The sequence below is a fragment of the Rhincodon typus genome, chromosome 6 (genome assembly GCF_021869965.1).
Source record: "Rhincodon typus isolate 14 chromosome 6, sRhiTyp1.1, whole genome shotgun sequence".
Taxonomy (NCBI): domain Eukaryota; kingdom Metazoa; phylum Chordata; class Chondrichthyes; order Orectolobiformes; family Rhincodontidae; genus Rhincodon; species Rhincodon typus.
The window spans coordinates 98,315,130-98,335,532 of NC_063337.1; the positions used below are offsets into that span (position 1 = coordinate 98,315,130).

At 40.2% G+C, this 20,403-nt stretch overlaps 1 protein-coding gene across 1 annotated transcript in view; it reads right to left on the bottom strand.

Moving 5' to 3' along the window:
* Positions 1–9: 9 nt before the first annotated feature.
* Positions 10–20,403, bottom strand: part of LOC109916027 (tumor necrosis factor ligand superfamily member 13B-like) — a 23,857-nt gene continuing 3,463 nt past the window's right edge. The window contains exons 3-7 of the mRNA XM_020515722.2: positions 7,955–8,011; positions 7,732–7,818; positions 460–569; positions 227–377; positions 10–135 (exon numbers count right to left, since the gene is read on the bottom strand). Coding sequence (XP_020371311.1) covers positions 23–135; positions 227–377; positions 460–569; positions 7,732–7,818; positions 7,955–8,011 — 518 coding nt within the window. The 3' untranslated portion in view covers positions 10–22. The remainder of the gene's footprint in view (positions 136–226; positions 378–459; positions 570–7,731; positions 7,819–7,954; positions 8,012–20,403) is intronic.

Here is a 20,403-nt window from a genome sequence, read left to right on the forward strand (position 1 = left end):
CCTCTACAGTCTTAATCAATGGTTAAAGCAGTTTTATTGCCCCAAAAAAAGTCCCATCTCCCTTTAATGCAATTTGTGCTTGAATTCGTGGTATTATTAGTTCGAGTTCATCCCCCACTTCAAGGTTTGCAATGCCTGATTGAAAAGAAATAGATGGTCAGAAACGGTGTAAAAAGAGAAAAAAAAAATTGAACAAGCCAACGCAAGCTCTAAATTAAATCCTTACCAGCTGTAAAGCAAGAATCATTTGGGCAACAGGCAGACATATTTTGGATACACCGAAATAGGATCACAGTTCGTGGTTCACTGCCAACACTATTGGCCTTTCTCCTCTGGATAAAATGTCCCATTGTAAATGAATTATCCTTATACCACACCTTGAAATTCAAGAACATAGTAAGTAAAGAACTCTGCCAATCGTTTAAACACAAATCCCAGAATAACAAACCATCAACTTGCCTGACTGTACACCAGAAAGTAGCCAGCCTCTTTGATCAAGATGTTGTTGTCCTTTTTCACAAGAGCATTTCCATTTTTCAAACTTAGAATCCATGGGATGGTTGTCTCCTCTATAATATAATTGCAAATAAAACTCATCAGGGAATTGTTTTAAGATGTCAACAAGTTGTATATTCTTTTTTAATTGAAAGTAACTAAGAAAAGTGAAGATGATTCCAGGTTTGTGTTTCATTCTACAGTGCATTAACCCACTCTGTCAGAGTAATTGAAGACAGATTGTGATTGGTCTTAGCACTCCTTGACCTGCAACAGGGCAAAATGAATCAGGATTACTATAATTCTGACTAAAAAGTGCATGTGTAAATACTATAAGATTACAACATCTGATGTGACTCTAAAGCAAATGTGTGCCTTAGTAGTCCCGTTGAGGTGGGTGTCTCTGAGCTGGTACATTGTCTGCATGTGTCTTGTAACATTACCAACAACTGACAATTCAATTGGATGACAGGAAGGGATGGGTACATATGCAACTTGGTATAAGGACAGATATGTTGGAATAGACTTTGGAATACAATGTTGGGGTGATATACACTTTTTTTTCTTTATTCATTCATTCATTTGTTGGCTAGGCAGCATTTATAGCCCATCTCTAATTGGGCAGAGGGCATTAAGAGTCAACCACATTGCTGTGGATCTGGAGTCATACATTGGCCAGACCAGGAAAGAATGGCAGTTTCCTTCCCTAAAGAACATTAGTGAACCTGACATTCAGCAATGGATTCATGATGATCATTAGGCTCTTAATTCCAGATTTATTTTTGAATTCAAATTCCTTCATCTGCTGTGGCGGGATTCGAACCCAGGTGCCCAGAATATTACCTGGGTCTCTGGATTAACAGTCCAGCGATAATACCACTAGGCCATTGCCTCTCTTTTAATTGCCCAATTCTATCATGCAACTGTTGGTTGGGTCAGCATTTATTGCCCATCCCTAGTTACCCTTGAGGAAGGTGGTGGTGAATTGCCTTCTTGAACCGTTGCATTCCACAGAACGTCATTAAACTACTGTCAGGTTTCCATCCATCAGTATAAGATCTGCGGTGAACTGCGGTTCTGCTTTCTTGCTCTCTGAAGAGATGATATTTCCTTTACCTTCCCATCAGAAGGGAAGCTCCTTTGAAACAAGGTGCAGCCTTGCTATATTTGAGAATCCATTACCACAGTTGCTTCCTCTGTTCTGCCATCTGCGCAATCTCTCAACTGTCATTTTTACAGTTCCTCTTTAAACGGTTCAACTAAAATAGACTCAAGTCATCACTGCAGCCACCCAGAAAACCAGCAGGTTAGATGCAAATATGGTGGCTGGATTAAAAACAACCCATAAAAGCATTGCACATACTTCCCAGTTTCCTGTGGAATATCTGTCCAAACCCATGCCAACCCTCCCAAACCTTTGCTCAAAATTCGTCAACCAAACTTCCAAAGAGTAAAAACTTTAAAATTTCACCTGATGATGTTTCAGGCCAATTACCTGAGGCCAGCAATGAACAAAGTTGGAGATAAAATAGCTTTTAAGCAATTACAGAGAGAGGGAAGCAAAAAGGAGAAGAAAGAGGGAAGGTATGTTGCTGTATTTAATTGGCATTTAAATAGTGATTGTTTTGAGCTAAGTATTTCTCATTTATCTAAGTGTACCCCCATATATTTTATTATGGTAAGCACAGTATGGATTAAGGTAAAGCTGGAAAGAGGCTGGTATGGACATGACATTCACAATCTCAATTTGAAACCTAAAAGAAAACCAAATGAACAAAACACCTTCATTGCAGAAATTCACCAAAGATCCTCATAGAGCACCTTCCAAGCCCACAATCATTTCCATCTAGAAGGACAAGGACAGGAGATACATGGGGACACCACGATCTGCAAGTTCCCCTCCAAGCCATTCACTATCCTGACTTGGAAATATATCGCTGTTCCTTCACTGTCGCTGGGTTAAAATCCCAGAATTCCCTCCCTAAGGGCATTGTGGGTCTACCTAAAAGACATGGACTGCAATATTTCAAGAAGGCAGCTCACTATCACTTTCTCAACGGCAACCAGAGGCGAGCAATAAATGCTGGCCAGCCAGCAACGCCAATGTCCTACGAATGAAAAAATAAATTTGTGTCATCTCAGTATTTTGTTGGTGTGGCTGTGGAACTGCGGATAGTTATACTTTAGTTCACATAACCTCTTGGTCTCTTTTATATCCATATCTCAATTGCTTGTACATGTGTACAATTTTCCAGTAATGGAAGTTGAACATGGTTGATGATCTTGTGGAATTAAATGTCTTTAATGGAAATATATAATTGCTACCATATTTAAAGAAAAGGAAACCCCAAAAACAATGTTGGTCAAGACCATAGCAGTGAAGGAAGTGTTTAGAAGAATTTCCTTCATGTAGAGGGCTATCGGAGCTTGAACACTTTACAACAGCATGTGATTAAGGCTGAGGCTACTGAATCTTTCAAAGAGAATTAAATAAACATTTGAAATCAAACATGTGAATCAATGGAATTTGTTTGTATGGTTCAGTAAACGACTGAAATAGATAGGACAGGTCAAATGACTTTTCTTTTTTATTTCTGTGCAGTATACTTGTACAGTTCCGTGAGTGTTTATCTGTAGAATTTGGGAAGTGAGAGAAATAAGGGAGGAGGTGCCATTCTGTTCTTTTTACAAAATAGGGTTAGTACAAGATCAGGAGTTGAAAATAGCAAAACCTGATAGCTGTCCAGGCAGGATAGATAGAATGACTACTTAAACTCCACAACTTTTGGATAATAGTTGAGTAATATTTCTAAACTTGAAAGCCAATTGGTTAAATGAAACAAAAAAGGCAGATGAGTTGCAGCCAAAGTACATGGATGTAGATGGATACTAGTGTGATCGGTTGCAACCACATCAGCAACTTCAGCTGAGAGTTGGAATCCAAGTTTTGTGATACATCAGGGAGGGATAATGTTATGTGGACACCTTCCTCCAAGACGCAGTCACCATCCCCTACCCCACCCTTAAGTTATGCAGTTCAGATTGGTTCATGGTCACGGACAGGGAAGGGACAAGACAGGCAAGCAGAGAATCCAAAGGAGGCAGCGGAATAATCTCAGCCCTTGCTTTCATCTATATTGTTCAACGTTCTTGCAGTTTCTGTGGACGAGCAGGGTCGAGAGGAAGCCTGATGCAAATTTTCACAGGACCTTGGTGCAGGGGGCCATAAATGTGGGGAGGGAGGGAGGGAGGGTTTGCAAACTGTTCTATATAGCTGATAGCAAGAATCGCAAAGATCATGTTCCTTGCATGGTACCAAAGTTATGCGCATCTTCTCAGCACTGGAGAGGAGTGGGAGGGGAAGAATCTTGTTGCCATGGTGCCTATGGGTACCAACAACATTGGTAGGAATAAGAATGTCTCTGTTGAGGGGGTATGAGCAGCTAAGTTTAAAACAAACAAAACCTCAAAGATAATAATCTCTGCATTACAACTGAGGAGGAGTAAATTGGCATTGAGTAAATAAGATCATGGAGTTGAATACATGACTCAAAAGGTTAGTATGGGAGGAAGAGAGGGGCTGCACCATTGGTATGACCTTTACTAAATCTGGACAGGGATTTGAGTATTGTTGAATTCCATCACTAGACCTCTAGGGAAGAGTTTTAACTAAATAATGTGAGGGAAGGAATGTTCAGTTCAGAGGAGAGTTCAGCTATGGAGTCCAGCATGTGAAACTGTGGTTTTCTGATAGACTGAGTTTTTAGTTAATGTCTCTCTTGTTGCTCTACACTACAGGTCATCACCATAGGAAGGAAGGCCTAGAACCAGCTTTGAAAAAACCATCATCTGTCTCCCAAATTTTCCACCAATTCAGTTACACTCGCATGCCCATATCAATGCTGAGTCCAAGGCTAATAAGAGGTCTCTGGTTGGTCACGGGGTGCCAGCTGGAGATGCAGAGTCAGATTGGAGAAAATCCAGCAACGGTGTCAGTGGAGTAATGTAAAGATGGAGGACTCGGTCATCCAAGTGTAAATTCTGCCATGACTGTAGCATATGAATGCATGGTTTCCTCTATGGAGATGTTGGGTACTGCCAATGGAGAGCCAGATCTATCATATGATCCATATGCATGAAAACCTGCATTTGTTTGCTCTGACATCTAAAAATCAGTGGCTAGTCAAGTGGGGAACAAGGCACTTGAATCTCCCACAAGGTGCTCCTTCTCAGGGTAACAGGGAGTTGTTATGGTGTACCGAGAGGGATGAAGAGTGTCAGTCAATTGTCCTGAGGGCACTCTCATCCCATCTGTCAGTCAGTCCAGAGCCTCCAGCAATTGAGATCAAAAAGGATATCTCTACAGCTCTGCAGGATCATCAAGGTCTCAAGCACACTGGTGTGGTGGGACATCTGATAATTTCAATCCATGGAACCAGCACCAATCTCATCAGCTGGTAGCATGCTCACATGCATTTATTGCACAATCCTAATTGCCCCTTGACCTGAGTGGCTTGCTGGGGACCATTTCAGAGAGCAGTTAAGTGTCAACCCCATTGCTGTAGATCTGGTGATACAAGTAGGCCAGACCAAGTAAGGATATCAGCTTTCCTTCCTTAAAGGACATTAGTGAATGAGAAGTTTCAATAGCAATCAACAATGGTCACCTGATCACCACATCTTTATTTCTAGATTTTTATTGAAATCAGATTTCACCATAATGGTCAGATTTGAACCCACGTCCCCAGAATAAACCTGGATTACTAATCCAGTGACATTACCACTATGCTTCTGCCTCCCCTATAATTTCACATTTCACTTGATAATCGAGTGCATCATTGTAAGGATACTCTCATTCAGAGAATATTGCATTGCCACGCTTCATTGAGGAATGAAGGGCATTGAGGTATTTCTCATGTGTGTAGGCAGCAATGTAGCTATGTGTTAGAGGTCATTCTTTATTAGGTGGTATCACATACAGTGTAACCTGATGACAAGACCGTGTGATTATAATATATATTTTATAAAGAAGGCTAATCTGACTTTATAAAATGGACACAGCAACTTAAAAAATGGTTCCTTGGAGTCATGTCACTGTCCCTAGTGATTCTCACTGGCAAGAAAGACAGATAAAACTTGGGCAGCTGTCACCAAGGTGCAGTGGAGAAAGACCACTGACTGAGACATTCCCGCTGAAGTTAAATGGGGGTCTGTTCAGTTATTGGACCCTCGCGTGCCTTAAATGCATGTAAGTATAGTATGGTTCAAGTAAGAAATGCCATTGGTTTGTTTGTTGGATACAGCAAAACTCCAATGTTTGCTTGTTTTCTTCATATACTATTATAGAGAACCAACTGCGTTTGTGATTGTGCCTGAGTGTGTGTGTGTGTGTGTGTGTGTGTGTGTGTGTTTGTGTTTGTGTACAAAAAGATATTTTTATGATTAAATCATAGTTTTGAGATTTAAAAAATCAACCAGAAAATGAAGCCATTTAAAATTTCATCAACCCTTGGAAAAGACAATTAATTCTTAAAGGTATAAGGATTCAAAGTTTCAAAGGGAAACAGGACCCGTCAAGGGAATTCAGCATTACTAACTTTACTTTATGGAATAGCAATTCATCAAATGTTAAAATAGTAGGCATCTTAAGTTTGATGTGTATCAGATAGGGTTATGTTTCAAATAGTTTCTCATAGCCTAAGAGAAAAGCCCCGAGAGTCAGCATTGGAGACACGCTTCTTAATGAGGAGAAGCGATAAAGTCAAAACAATGAAGAACGGCTGTACTGAACCAGGCTATCAAGCACCAATACCAGCAGTGTGATAAAACTAAATTATAGGAGGCTGCACTCCCACTCAGAACCTGTTCTGCTCAGTTCACCTGTGGGAGAAACTTTCAACTATTCAATTACAGAAGCCATCACAGCTGCTGAATTTGACTTCAAATTTTCAACCGCCTCTCTTTGAAAGAGAATCTTCAACCAAGTAAAAAGCCAGCAATGAGAATTGACTGAAATTATTTTCATATTTATAAGCATCTTTTGTCTGTGTCAACTTTTAATCTTTGTATCGGTATTCTATTTTCTAAGTAAAATCATTTATTTTACTGAATAACCTGTAAGAAGTATTTCTGTAACAAAACAACTTTTAATCTTGTCTAAAACTGAAGATTTGCTTCTGGTTAGTTTTAAATTGCAAAGCTCTAAAAACTAAAAGGAGGCTAAGACTGTATAAATGCACAGTTCACTAGACACTCTCTGGACACACATACACCAAAATGCACACGCTGGACACACACACCATACAGCGTACTGAATGGCTTGGACAGGGTGGATGTTGAGAAGATGTTTTCATTGGTAGGAGAGACTAGGACCTGAGGGCACAGCCGTGGAGTAAAGGGAAGGCCTCTTTAGCACGGAGATAAGGAGAAACTTCTTCAGCCAGAGAGTAGTGAATCTATGGAATTCATTGCCACAGAAGGCTGTGGAGGCCATGTCATTGAGTATTTTTAAGACGGGGACAGATAGGTTCTTTATTGTCAAGGGGATCAAGGGTTATGGGAAGAAATTAGGAGAATGGTGTTGAGAACCGTATCAGCCATGATTGAATGGCAGAGCAGACACCATGGGCTGAATGGCTAATTTTTGCTCCTATGTCTTATGTGGTTGTATCACAAGAGAAGGCGACATGACTGAATATATGTCATCTGCTGATCTTCCTATAAGTGATGTGCCAAAGAGATTGACCAAAGTTACATATGAGTGTGTGGAATGATGTGATGCTTATGTGTTTATGGCCCTGTCGGTATGAGAAATGAGCAGAAAGATGGCTAGAATAGTTTATGTAACTTATGTGCCAGAGACAAACCTATGTTCTTGGGGACAGTAATTTTTTTTCATCCTGCGTGATAAAGGACTGCTGCACTTAGCCTTCCAGGGGTCAGAGGGCATGAGTCATGAGGTAGGTCTGTATGGAGAAAGATAGGGGTGAGCGCATGTGTAAATACAAAGATTACTCACAGACACACCCTCTCCTTCTAAAATCCTAACTGTACATTGAGCCAGGAGAACAGGAAATCCCAAGCTGAAAGGCAAACTGTTTCTAACTCCTGTTTTCACAGGACTTCTTCCTAGGCTAGACCTCACAGTGCATCACCAGAGGCAAAAGCAAGGCAGATGCTTTTAAATCGAACTCCAAACCAAACAGCTATGAGATATAATTCAATATTTACACTTACGTTTACTGTTTTCATTGGAAACAGATCTTCGCTCAACTCGACAGGTTGACTGTGGCCTTTCGTGCATATACTTCAGACAATCGTTCACTAACAATCCATAAATATGACAGAGTGGTGAATTCCGCAGACAATAACTGGACACAATTACATCATTTCCACTTACTATTAATAACATATTAAATATTAATGTTAATCATTATTAGTTGTTATAAAATGATATTACCTTTTAGAAGTGGTCTTTGGTCACGTACAGCAATGAATTGCACAAAGGACTGCTTCTCTAAAATAGAAGGAATAAAAATCAAACCAATACACAAACATTCATGATTCGATTACGTTGGCAGACTACAGTCCTAGCAATGGAAATCAAAACAAATATGCTTAATGGTTTCTGTAGATTTGTTCTTAATTTGTACTCTGTTTAAATAATATTCGTATTGATTGGGCATATTTCTAATTAGAGGTAAAAATGCAAAAACTGACAGAAGATTACACTGTGAGAATGCAGGGTGTGCTGAATATAGGGTTTGCCGGTCTGTGAATTAGTTTGAAATGATTGTGTACTGAGGACATAGGCTTAATACACTTGCAGTTTAATTTTCTCAGTAAAGTTACTGTTCTTCCATATGCAATGATCATACCATCACTTGCTTTCATTAAAAGTTTATATTGAATTGTCAAACCACATATTGAAACATATCTGTGGATTAAAAAGTACTCTCAGTATCAGTGGAATCAAGGGATGTCAGGGATGAGAGAGCAAGGCACAAACTGTTCAACACAGTGTGGAGCTGGAGGAACACAGCAGGCCAGGCAACATCAGAGGAGCTGGAAAGTTGATGTTTCGGTTCAGGACCCTTCTTCAGAAACATCAACTTTCCTGCTCCTCTGATGCTGCCTGACCTGCTGTGTTCCTCCAGCTCCACATTGAGTTGAACAGTTTCTATCTTGCTTTCTCATCCCTGGCATCCCTTGACAAGGCTAGGTCATCAACTCACATTTATAGAGTCATAGAGTCATACAGCGCAGAAACAAACCTTCAGTCCAACTAGTCTGCGCCAACCATAATCCCAAACTAAACTAGTCCCACCTGCCTACACTTAGCCCATAACCCTCAAAACATTTCTTATTCATGTACTTCTCCAAATGTCTTTAAACATTTTAACTGCATCCATATCCACCACTTCCTCTAGAAGTTCATTCCGCACACAAACCACTCTTTGTAAAATAAAATTGCCCCTCATGTCTTTTTTAAATCTTTCTCCTCTCACCTTTGATCATCCTTCTTCTAAAAGCGTACACTCATGACTAAGCAAATGCCTCTAATGCTGGTTCATCAGGTATACAGCCATCATTCACCCAAATATCTTCTAAATGGTGAATTGGCAACTAGGTCATGACCTCCTCACCAGCTATTCATAGAATCATAGAATCCATACAGTGTGGAGACAGGCCATTCGGCCCAACAAGTCAACATCGACTCACACCTACACTGTAGCCCTACTTTTCCCATGGTTAAACCACTTAACCTACAGATCCCTAGACAATTTAGCATGGCCAATCCACCTAACTTTCACATCTTTGGACTGTGGGAAGGAACCAGAGCACCTGGCAGAAACCCACACAGACACAGGGAGAATGTGTAAACTCCACACAGACAGTTGCCCAAGGCTGGAATTGAACACAGGTCCCTAGTGCTGTGAGGCAGCAGTGTTAACCAGCAGTGTTAGTCACCACTGAGCCACCGTGCCGCCCAATGTAAGGTACAGGCACTGCTGGGATTTGAACAACCCAGGATCTCCTGTTTATTAAATAAAAACCAAAAGAACTGTGGATGCTGTAAAGCAGGAACAGAAACAAAACAGGAACAAAAACAAAATAAGAACAGTTCTGAGGAAGGATCACTGGACCTGAAATGTTAACTCTGATTTTTTCTTTACAGATGCTGCCAGACCTGCTGAGCTTTTCCAGCAACTTCTGTTTTTGCCTCCTGTTTACTAGACAGGCGCTTTAACCAACTAAACCAGCTCTACTAAAAGGACACTCATCTTGCACAAAATGGTTTGAAGTTGGGAGGTGTCAATGCAGACATTTATGAGGCACATTGGATAGTAAGGAGAAATGGAAACCTCAGCTGGCCAAGAATAAAGTTCAGAGAAAATAGGAGCCAGTGAATCCCATTTGTCCTCAGGTGACTGTCTTCATCTACAGCTATTGTGACAGAGACTGCCATGCCAGTGTGGTGTTCCCGAACCACACTAGTTATTGCTTAACACAGTCAATATCAAGCTACAAATCATAATCACACCAGGGTCAAAGCTGCCAAGGAAGTATTATTATCTTGTTAATACACCCTTTATCAACACCATGTTGCAGATGGGCAATCCAAATAAATCATCCTGTGTCCCTGTGAGATATTGTATTATGATTCTTTTTACTAACTCACTCACAAGTGCCCTGTGTTTACTATAGCCCGTTTCCACTCATTCAGTCATAAAACTGCATTTTTGTGGTATATTTTACTCTTACAAGTTAAACTAAATTAAACATCCCTTCCAATCCATTACTGTTTCTTTACACCTTTCAATTCTTATCATCCCCATGTTGCAAGCAGTGTTTAGACCTGTTTCTGTATCAAAGGCTGCCCCTGAATAGGTGTTAATACTGTAACATACTCAGAACAATGCCATTTCCCCCATCGTATCTCCATAACGCACTCAAAACTATGGAAAGATTATAATATTAATTTAGCCATTAATAACCATGGATCAGGACCTGAATAGGCTGCAGGATATCAGTTTCCCACACCAGTATGTCCCACAGTCTGCTGCTTTTTCTGTCTTTGAAATTACCTTATACACTGCCTATTTCTATAACACTGTACAACTTTTATTTAAGATTACCATCTTGTACTAACGTATGGATTTATACTTTTTAAATACACATTACATAGGGCCGCTACCCCCTTTAAGAAACTTACAATCAAAACTGTGCTTCCGTAAAACTGCATGAATGAATGTGTAAGAATGTCCAAACCAGCAATAGTAAATAAAATTTCATCACCCAACTGCAGGAGATCAGTTTAATACCCTCTGTACTTTTATTTAGTAAACATATAATTTCTCACTTACTTCGGTCATATAGGTCTAGTATTTTTACTAACATTACTAACTTTAAAAACAAAAGGACTAATACTTCTTAATTAAGCAAGCTCAGATCGGACAGGCATTCTAATCCCATCAGGAGTAACAGCCAGCATTTAGCAAGTGCTTAAACCATCTCCTAATTCCCCAGGACAGATGTCACACAAACCTGTGTACAATAGATACAACTATGTGACACCATAGTGCTAACATTTTAATGTATGTAAAATCTGTGTGTAAAGAGGCTACTGTAAAACTGTACTGTAGATTCCATCACTGCCTTGAACTGTGCCACTGCGGATGCTCAATAAAGAGGCTATTTTTGCCACTCAAGATGATCCCACATGCCCAGTGTAAAATTAATCCTGAAATCTGATGCTTTCACCAGACATTGATGGGCAGTGATTTTTAATTGCAAAGGTTAAAATCATACATTGATTTGCTAAGTTTCACAGTTTCCTGCTAGATACCAAATTCAGGAGCTGTAATCAGGCACATTTCACTCTGATCAACATATTCATTATTAAATTCAGTTTTAAATCTCAATTAAGAAGGGCCACAAAACTTGGAACATTAACTCTGCTTTCTCTCCACAGATGCCACCAGACCTGCTGAGTTTCTCCAGCACTTTTTTTGATTTTGTTTCAGATTTCCATTTTTAGTTCTTACCATTGCTATTAGTGCAAAGGAATGAAATTTAATTGGGAATGACTGAAGTCAGATCTACCAGCAATGTTATGGAGTTTTTAGTCTGTAACATATATATTGGTTTCTAAACAAATTATTTACCTGCAAGCTAGAGATCCAGTTTTGATTCCAGCCTTGGGTGACTGTCTGTGTGGAGTTTGTATGCTCTCCCCTTGTCTGTATTGGTATCCTCCAGGCGCTCCAGTTTCCTCCCACAGTCCAAAGATGAGCAGGTTAGGTAGATTGGTCATACTAAATTACCCCATTGTGTCCAGGGATGTACGTGTATTTGGATTAGCAATGATAAATGTGGGATAGAGTAGAGGCTGGGTTTGGGTGGGGCGCTCTTTGGAAGGCTGGTTCAGACTTGATAAGCCAAATGATCTCTTTCTGCACTGTAAGGATTCTATTCTATGATTCTAAGCCAACTTAATCAGTAGGCTTTATTCCTGTCTGATAGAGAAATCCCATTGCTTTGATTTGATTTGATTTATTATCATCACATGTACCTAGATACAGTGAAAAAGTTTTGTTTTGCGTACAGTACAGGCAGATCATACCATACAAAGTGCATTAGGGTAATAGAACAGAGCAAAGAATACAATGTTATGGCTGCAGAAAAGGCGCACAGAGAGCGGGATCAACATTAAATTTACAATTTGAGAGGTCCATTCAGAAGTTTGATAACAGTGGGGAAGAAGCTGTTCTTGAATCTGTTAGTACACTTGTTTAAGCTTTTATATCTTCTGTCCAACAGAAGAGGTTGGAAGTGATTATAATCGGGGTGGGAGGGATCTTTGATTACATTGGCTGCCTTCCCAGGCAGCGAGAAGTACAGATGGAGTGAATGAATGGAAGGTTGGCTAGCATGATGTATATATTTTATACAAGACCACAGCCTTGGAACACTTAGATTTAGTAGCTGTTGGATAGAGTTTGCATGAGTGGGTACAGAATTGTGGTGGGTGGGGTGGGGGCAGGGGGATCGTTTACAGGAGAATGAATTACTACAGAAGTTGAGAATGAGGGTGGAGATGAGGAAATGAGGAGAAGCACTGGAGTATTACTGGGAAAAAGCCAGAGTTCAAAAAGGAGACTGGGGTTGATGATCATTGAGGCTAGTGACCATGGAGATTGCCAACTGGGATTGTAGAGGTGACAAGGTGAGGTTTACACATCTGCTTCTCCGGGCAAAGAAGTAAATATCCTTTCAGATGGGTTCAGCCTCTCTTCCCTCCTTTTCTTTTACAGGTTTTGGAAGGCACAAAAAAAATCCAGTCAACATAGCGTAAAAGTAGATAGCTTGTTAAAGTGAACACACACTACTGCTTTGAAAGCTTTCAGTGACCAATGGACCTCCCAAGGGCAGAATGGGCCTTATGCCTTGTCCCATTTCAGTTAGAATATGAAGTGGGCACATTTCATACAAATCAACTTCATAATCATTCATATATGAATAACATAATTTTACATTTTATTTTACAAGCACCATTCATTACTTGAGGTACTATTTTTAAAAAGAGTGCATATATATAAAAAAAAAATCTGGACTTAACATTGAAAATTTTGAGACTAATTTAACCATGTCAATTCTTTAAAGCTACTTGGGTAATTAAAGTTCCTATTCAGTGAAATTGCCTCAAAGTGATGAAAATTATATTGAAATACTTGATAAAACTTGGGATAAAATTGGAACAGATGTTTGAAGAAAAAAATTACCTATCCTGGTGATTAGAGGACAAATTGTTCAGGTAATTGTTTAATAAGTATACAAATAATTACATGCAAACTTTTGATATTTCACTAAGTTTGAGACCTTAGTCTCATCAGGTAACACCATGACTCAATAGAATCCCTACAGTATGGAATCAGGCCATTTGGCCCATTGAGTCCACACTAACCCTCCAAAGAACATCCCACCCAGACCCAGCCCCATACCCTATCCCTGTAACCCTGTATTTCCCATGGCTAATCCATTTAACTTGCACGTCTCTGAACACCATGGGTAATTTAAAATGGCCAATCCACCTAACCTGCACATCTTTGGACTGTAGGAGGAAACCGGAGCACCCAAAGGAAACCCGCACAGACACAGGGAGAATGTGCAAACTCCACACAAACAGTCACCCAAGACTGGAATCAAACCTGGGTCCCTGGCGCTGTGAAGCTAGCAGTGCTAATGGTAGATTAAAAGATTAGCAAATTTGGTAATTAACATTGTCCGAAGTAAATAATCAGATCAGCAAGTGGTGGGGTTTGATCTTGAGTCTGTTCCAATTACACTGATCACAGCTTGTTCAATATTAGGGATTCTGAGAAAACCGCAGTACCTGTTAGCTGTTGTGGAAGGAAAAAAGAAAAAATATCGGAAAGCATTCGATTTTAATGTCCGCCTATGATTGAATGTTGGCTTGAGGAGTTAAGTTAAAACCAGAGGAAAGTGCAAAGTGGATTGTCTCTTAAATCACTGATGGAATCCTGACTGTTTCTAATTTGCATCATTGAGCCAGAAACTCCATCCTAATGGAGTGCACAGCAATACACACAAGCAAACAGCGCATTGAGAAACAGAGAAAGCCATACACCTTCCACCTGTGATGTCATTTGGAGAAAAGTTAAACTCTGATTGGGAAATATTCATTTGATTGTGTCAGATGAAAACAAACAATTAAAATCTGATTAGCCTAAAGATTTGTTTATTAAGAAACTAAACATTTCAACCTGACAGGCATAGAGGTGTGCCTTAGCACCACAACAGTACATTCTGCTGCAGCTAATAATACTGCCGTAAGTATAAACTTCTGATTACTGTAAGAATAGATCTGCCTGATGGTAATCATATAAAAGATGCCCACCTACTTCTGTGTGTTTTTTACATCTAAACTTGCAAACCTGCCCTGTCTCAGATACCTTGATCACAGCCTGCTGGTTTGGTCGTTACGCAGTGCAAGAGAGGTAAACCCATATCCCCAGTGAAGCTAGAGAATTTGGGAATGCCCCTTACTGAGAGCAGAAGACAGCACCTGGATTTAAATTGAAATGTGAATTCAATGAAAATTCTGTAGCATTGTTTAATATGACCAAGCTTTTCTTCTGCACCTTTAAAACATTTAGTGTTATTATTGATTAATTAACATTGTGTAACGATTTTCAAGATTTCTTTATAAGATTCAGGGCCACTGAGAATTGCTTTTCTTATTTATTCCAGCATTCCATGTTATTTAAAGATTTCTAGTTAATGTGTCATGGTGAGTGGCATGAGGTGGCTGGAACAAAGGGTAGTGGATGGTGCTAAAGTGGTGCTTGGGTGGGGTGACAATTAAGTGAGTGAGGCCTTAGATTGCATAGGAGAGGGAGTTGGATTGGGTGAGGGGTTGTCAGGTCTGGAGGGTGGTTGTGGATTAGGTGGGTCACGTTAGGGCAGGAGTCCAGGGTTGGGAGGGGGTGCAGGTTGAGTCTGGAAGGGATTTAGCTCTACATGATAAATTAACTGCATTTATTTCAATGCAAGAGGCCTAATAGGTAAGACAGATGAGCTCAGGGCATGGGTGGGAACATGGGATAGGGGTATCAACGCAATTACAGAGACCTGGCTCAGGGATGGACAGGACTGGCAGCTTAATGTTCCAGGATACAGATGCTATAGGAAGGACAGAATGGGGGGGTGGGGTGTGGGCAAGAGAGGAGGTGTTGTGGTGTTTTGGATTAGAGATAACATTACCACTGTACTTAGGGAGGATATTCCTGGGAATCATAGAATTCCCATAGTGTGAAAACAGGCCATTCAGCCCAGCAAGTCAACACTCACCCTCCGAAGATCATCCGATCCAGACCCACCCCCCTAATTCTCTGTTTCCCATGGCTAATGCACCAAACTGATGCATCCCTGGACACTGAGAATTGCTTTTCTTATTTATTCTAGCATTCCATGTTATTTAAAGATTTCTAGTTAATGTGTCATGTGAGTGGCACGAGGTGGCTGGAACAAAGGGTAGTGGATGGGTAGTGTGTGCATGGAATGAGCTGCCAGAGGAAGTGGTATAGGTGTGTACAATTACAACATTTAAGTACATGATGAGTACATGAATAGAAAGGGTTTAAAGGGCCGAATGCTGACAAATGGGACTCGATTAATTTAGGCTATCTGATCAGAATGGACGAGTTGGACAGAAGGGTCTGTTTCTCTATAGGTACTGTACAGCTCTATGACTCTAACTGCTGCCCTTTGGGCTATTAAGAATGAACAGCAAATACTGGCTGAGCCATAAACATGAGCGGCATGGTGGCTCAATGGTTAGCATTGCTGCCTTGCCATGCCAGGGACCTGGGTTCGATTCCAGCCTTGGGTGACTGTCTGTGTGGAGTTTGCACATTGTCCCCGTGTCTGTGTGGGTTTCCTACGGGTGCTCTAGCTTCCTCCCACAGTCCAAAGATTAGGTGGATTGGCCATGCTAAATTGCCCATAGTGTCTAGAGTGGGAAATACAGGGATAGGGTAGGGGTGAGTCTGGGTAGGATTCTCTTCGGAGGGACAGTGTGGACTTGATGGGCCAAATGGCCTGCTTCCACACTGTAGGGATTCTATGATCCACATCCAGCGAAGGAATTTAAATAAAAAACAACTCCATCAACATCCTGATTCTCAATGATGGTAGAACGCGCGGTACATTAGTTAGAAAGACAAGGCCGAAGGAGTTGCATCATCTTCAGCCAAAAGTGCTGAATGATGGACCTTCATCTTGGCCTCCTCCTAACACCCTCATCCTCACAGTGTTCAGCCAATTCAGCTCGCTCTGTAATAGCACACTGGACAAAGCAAAAGTTACGGGTCTGTGACAAAATCTGGGTGCTTTAGAAGAGTATCCAGCAAAGCTGTTCTTTTAGGGCTATAATATTGGCAGCTACTCCAAAGAATGACAAATTTACTGGGTATATCCTGACTACAAAAACGCAGTACAAACCCAATCTGGCTGTTCTTTCCTCTTCATTGGTCTACTCTAAATCATCAACAAATTCCTCAGAAATGAAGGGTCTAGGCCTGAAACGTCAGCTTTCCTGCTCCTCTGATGCTGCTTGGCCTGCTGTGTTCATCCAGCTCTACACCTTGTTATCTCAGTTTGTATTATACTGTCCTATGAGTCAGAAGCTTGAGAATTCACTCCATAAAAGTCAAGACTGATAGGCCACCCCAGAATTATTAGAGATTCATTCTTTTGGTTAAAGCATTAAACTATCTATCCAATTCTCGAGTGAATGCAAAAGATTCTATAACATTACATTGAAAGTAAAACTGTTATCTCCAGTACTTTGGCCAATATTTGTCCCTCAATCATAATCACAAAAACAGATTGTCTGAGTATTACTATAGTGCAGTTCGTGGGAACTTGCCATGTAAAGTCAGCTGTCATACTTCCTATACTTCAAATATGATTACTCCCTGTACTCAGTCATACACTACGCAGATGATGCATGTGTGTCTGCTCACTCAGAAACTGTGTTCAAAGTCATTGCTCACTGTCTCTGAAACATACAAGAAAATGAGCCTTTTACTAAACACTTTGAAAACTAAGGTCTTCTTCCAATCTGCTCTCACAGTACAACACCTCCTCCTATCAATGAGGAATGTAGGGTCAGGAGTAGGCCATTCAGCCTCCCGAGCCTGTTCTGCCATTCAATAAGATCATGGCTGATCTGTGGCCTAGCTCCAGGTACCTGCCTTTGTCCTATATCTTTTAATGCTTTTGCTGAACAAGTAATTACCCATCTCAAATTAAAAAATGACAACTGATCCAACATCCATTGCCATTTGTGGAAGAGAGTTCCAAATATCTTCCAACCTTTACATGTAGAACTGCTTCCTGACATCTCTCCTGAATGATCTGGCCTTAATTTTTAGATTATGCCATCTGGTGCAAGAATCTCCAACCAGTGGAAAATATTTTACCTTTATTTACCCTGTCGTTTCCTGTTAATATCTTGAAGTCTTCAATCAGAACATGCCGTAACCTTCTAGACGCTAGAGAAAACAAAGCCCAGTTTGCATGATCTCTCTTCACAGCCTAACCCCAAAGTCCAGGTATTATTCTTGTAAACCTTGTACTCCCTCCAAGGCCAATATATCCTTCCTAAAATGTGGTGCCCAGTTCAGCTTACAGCACAATCAATGGTGGGATCCTGAAAATAGGTATGTTGAGACTTCCTCTCAATAAAGGCAAACATAGATGTCAATATATCTCCACCTTGTATGCTGACTGCGTTTTCAACTGACTAAGGAAAAGTTATTTGATGACTGGCATACCAGGCAACAGTGATTCCTGCTCCTTTATATGCTTCGTGGACATGAAAAATCGACAGCAGGAAGCTCAAAGCACTGGAAAAGTACCACCAGAGATGTCTTACCAGATTCTTCAACGGCAGCATCTTTGGTTCAGAATTGAAATGTTAATCATTCAAAACCAGCTCTGTTGTTGAGATCATATAATTTATATGCCTGACACCAGACTTCCAAATTAATTGATCTGCTTGGAACTCCAGTCCTGGGAGGAGACTATTAGTACTGAAGAAATGTTTTAGTGATGTTCTCAAAGCATTCCTGAAGAAGCCAAACATCTGAGCCAAATCATGAGACTTCTGGCTTCTGACCAACCAAAATAGGCAAAGTTCATCCAGGAGAGTTCTGGATATATTGAGAAACTTCCTCAGGAAGAGGTGAAGACAAGGTGAGGAAGGAGTGCACGAATCTCCAAACTACCCATCTCACCAATCCCCGAGTACAATCTGAACTGCATGTGAAGAGTGTGAAGTTTAATGATTGTACCTATCAGCCAAAAGCTGTTGAACTAGAGTGAAAACAAGTTACCCTCAATCCTGAGAAACTACCGGAGAAGGTACATCAAAAATATTTAATTGATTGCTTAGAATCTTGAGATGCACAGTGATTATAAAGCCTTGCAATTATAAAGTGTTTTTACCTTTTCATTATCCCTATTGATGCTTCATTTAAATTTAACTGGACTTTTCTGCTCGAAGCCACACCTGGCTGAGATAAATTTGCTGAATACAACAAGGAAGGTGAGACTTAATGTCATTACCTCGGCAACATTTTCCGTTGTGGCATCAAGTAGTCAAAGTAAAATTGAGAATTGAAATAGGGAGATAACTTTCCAAACACTGGAGTTACATCTAGTATGAAGGAGGATGGTTAGAAGTCAATCACTTCAGCCTCAGGACATGTGTTTCATGTGGCAATAGCCTCAAGGAACCATTTTCAATGCTCCATCAATCATCTTTTTGCAGTCATGAAGCTGTTGGTGGGGTGTTCACAGACTATTGCATAATATTCAATTTTATTTTTACCTTCTCATATAATGAAGTATTCTTTGTTCCCATGCAGCAAGACCTGGACAACATTCAAGCTTCAATTGATAAGTGGCAAGCAACACTTACACCACATAAGTTCCAAACTATGACCATCGTTGTCAAGAGAGAATTTAAGCACCTCCCTTTTATAGTCAACAACATTCTCATTGCTGAGACCACCAACAGTATCCTGGAGTTCAATGTTGACCTGAAATTGAAATATAAATGTCATGGCAAAAAGCTAGTTCAGAGGTTAATGATTCTGCAGTGTGTAACTGAGCTCCTGACTCTCCAAAGTCTATCCAGGATATACAATTTACAAGGCAGGAGTGTGTGTAATACTCCCCACTTGCCTTGAGGAGTGTAGCTTAAACAACACTCTAAAGACTCAACACTATTTAGCCCAAACAAAATAGCCCATTTGATCAATACTTCATTTAACTACCAGGTACAATTATAATATTTAGAAGTCATTTGGACAAATATCTGTATAGAAAAGGTTTAGAGGGATATGGACCAACAACAGTCAAATGGGACTAGTTTAGTTTAGGAAACCTGTTGGCATGGATGAGTCGGGCTGAAGGGCCTGTTTCCATGCTGTACTCCTCTCCGGTTCTATGACTCTAAGAAAGTGGCAGCTCATCATCACCTTCTCAACAGTAATTAGGTATGGGCTGTAAATGCTTGCATTGCCAATGATGCCCAGATCCCATAAATGAACAATAACTCTATCCACTAGAGCTTTGCATATTCATCTAATCTACCTGTTGCAATTTCTCAACATTATCCAATAATTCCACTCTCTGTTCCCTACATCTCAGCAAACACCGCACTGATGACAGACAAGTCTTATCCATCAAGCTGAATTTTTGTTACAAGATAGAGAGAAAAAAAAACTTTACATGCTGGATTCTGCTGCTGCAATGTTTTACAGCAACCAACAAGAGGAAAGAATAGAGAGTAAATACATCATGTTTCTCTGGAATAAGTAAATCTCATTAGGTAAGATCTCTTTCAAGTTACCATTATGCTTCGCACTTTCATCTTGGGGATATATTTACTGAGAAGCTATCTTTTATTGAGAAGGGCAGACCAATGGAGATCATTAAATGAGTGACCTTAACTTGAGAACAAATCTTTCTATTAGCTCTTTGTACATGCTGGAATTGAAGGCGACAGATACAGATTAAAATTTGAGGAGATGGTTGGTATTGGTGAAAACAAGCTGGGGATGACTTTTGCCTATTAGATAATTCTTGCCTAATTAATTTTGTCTGATAATAGTTTCTGGTCTGAGTCAGGAAAGGCAACAATTTGGTTGTTGTAGATGTATATGCAACCAGAAAGGAGGAAAGAAATTTTCTATTTCTGGCATCTTGTCATATTTCTCAGAAAAGTCTCAATGTGAGGTATAGTCAATAAAAACCAAAAGAACTGCAGATGCTGTAAATCAGGAACAAAAACAAAGTTGCTGGAAAAGCTCA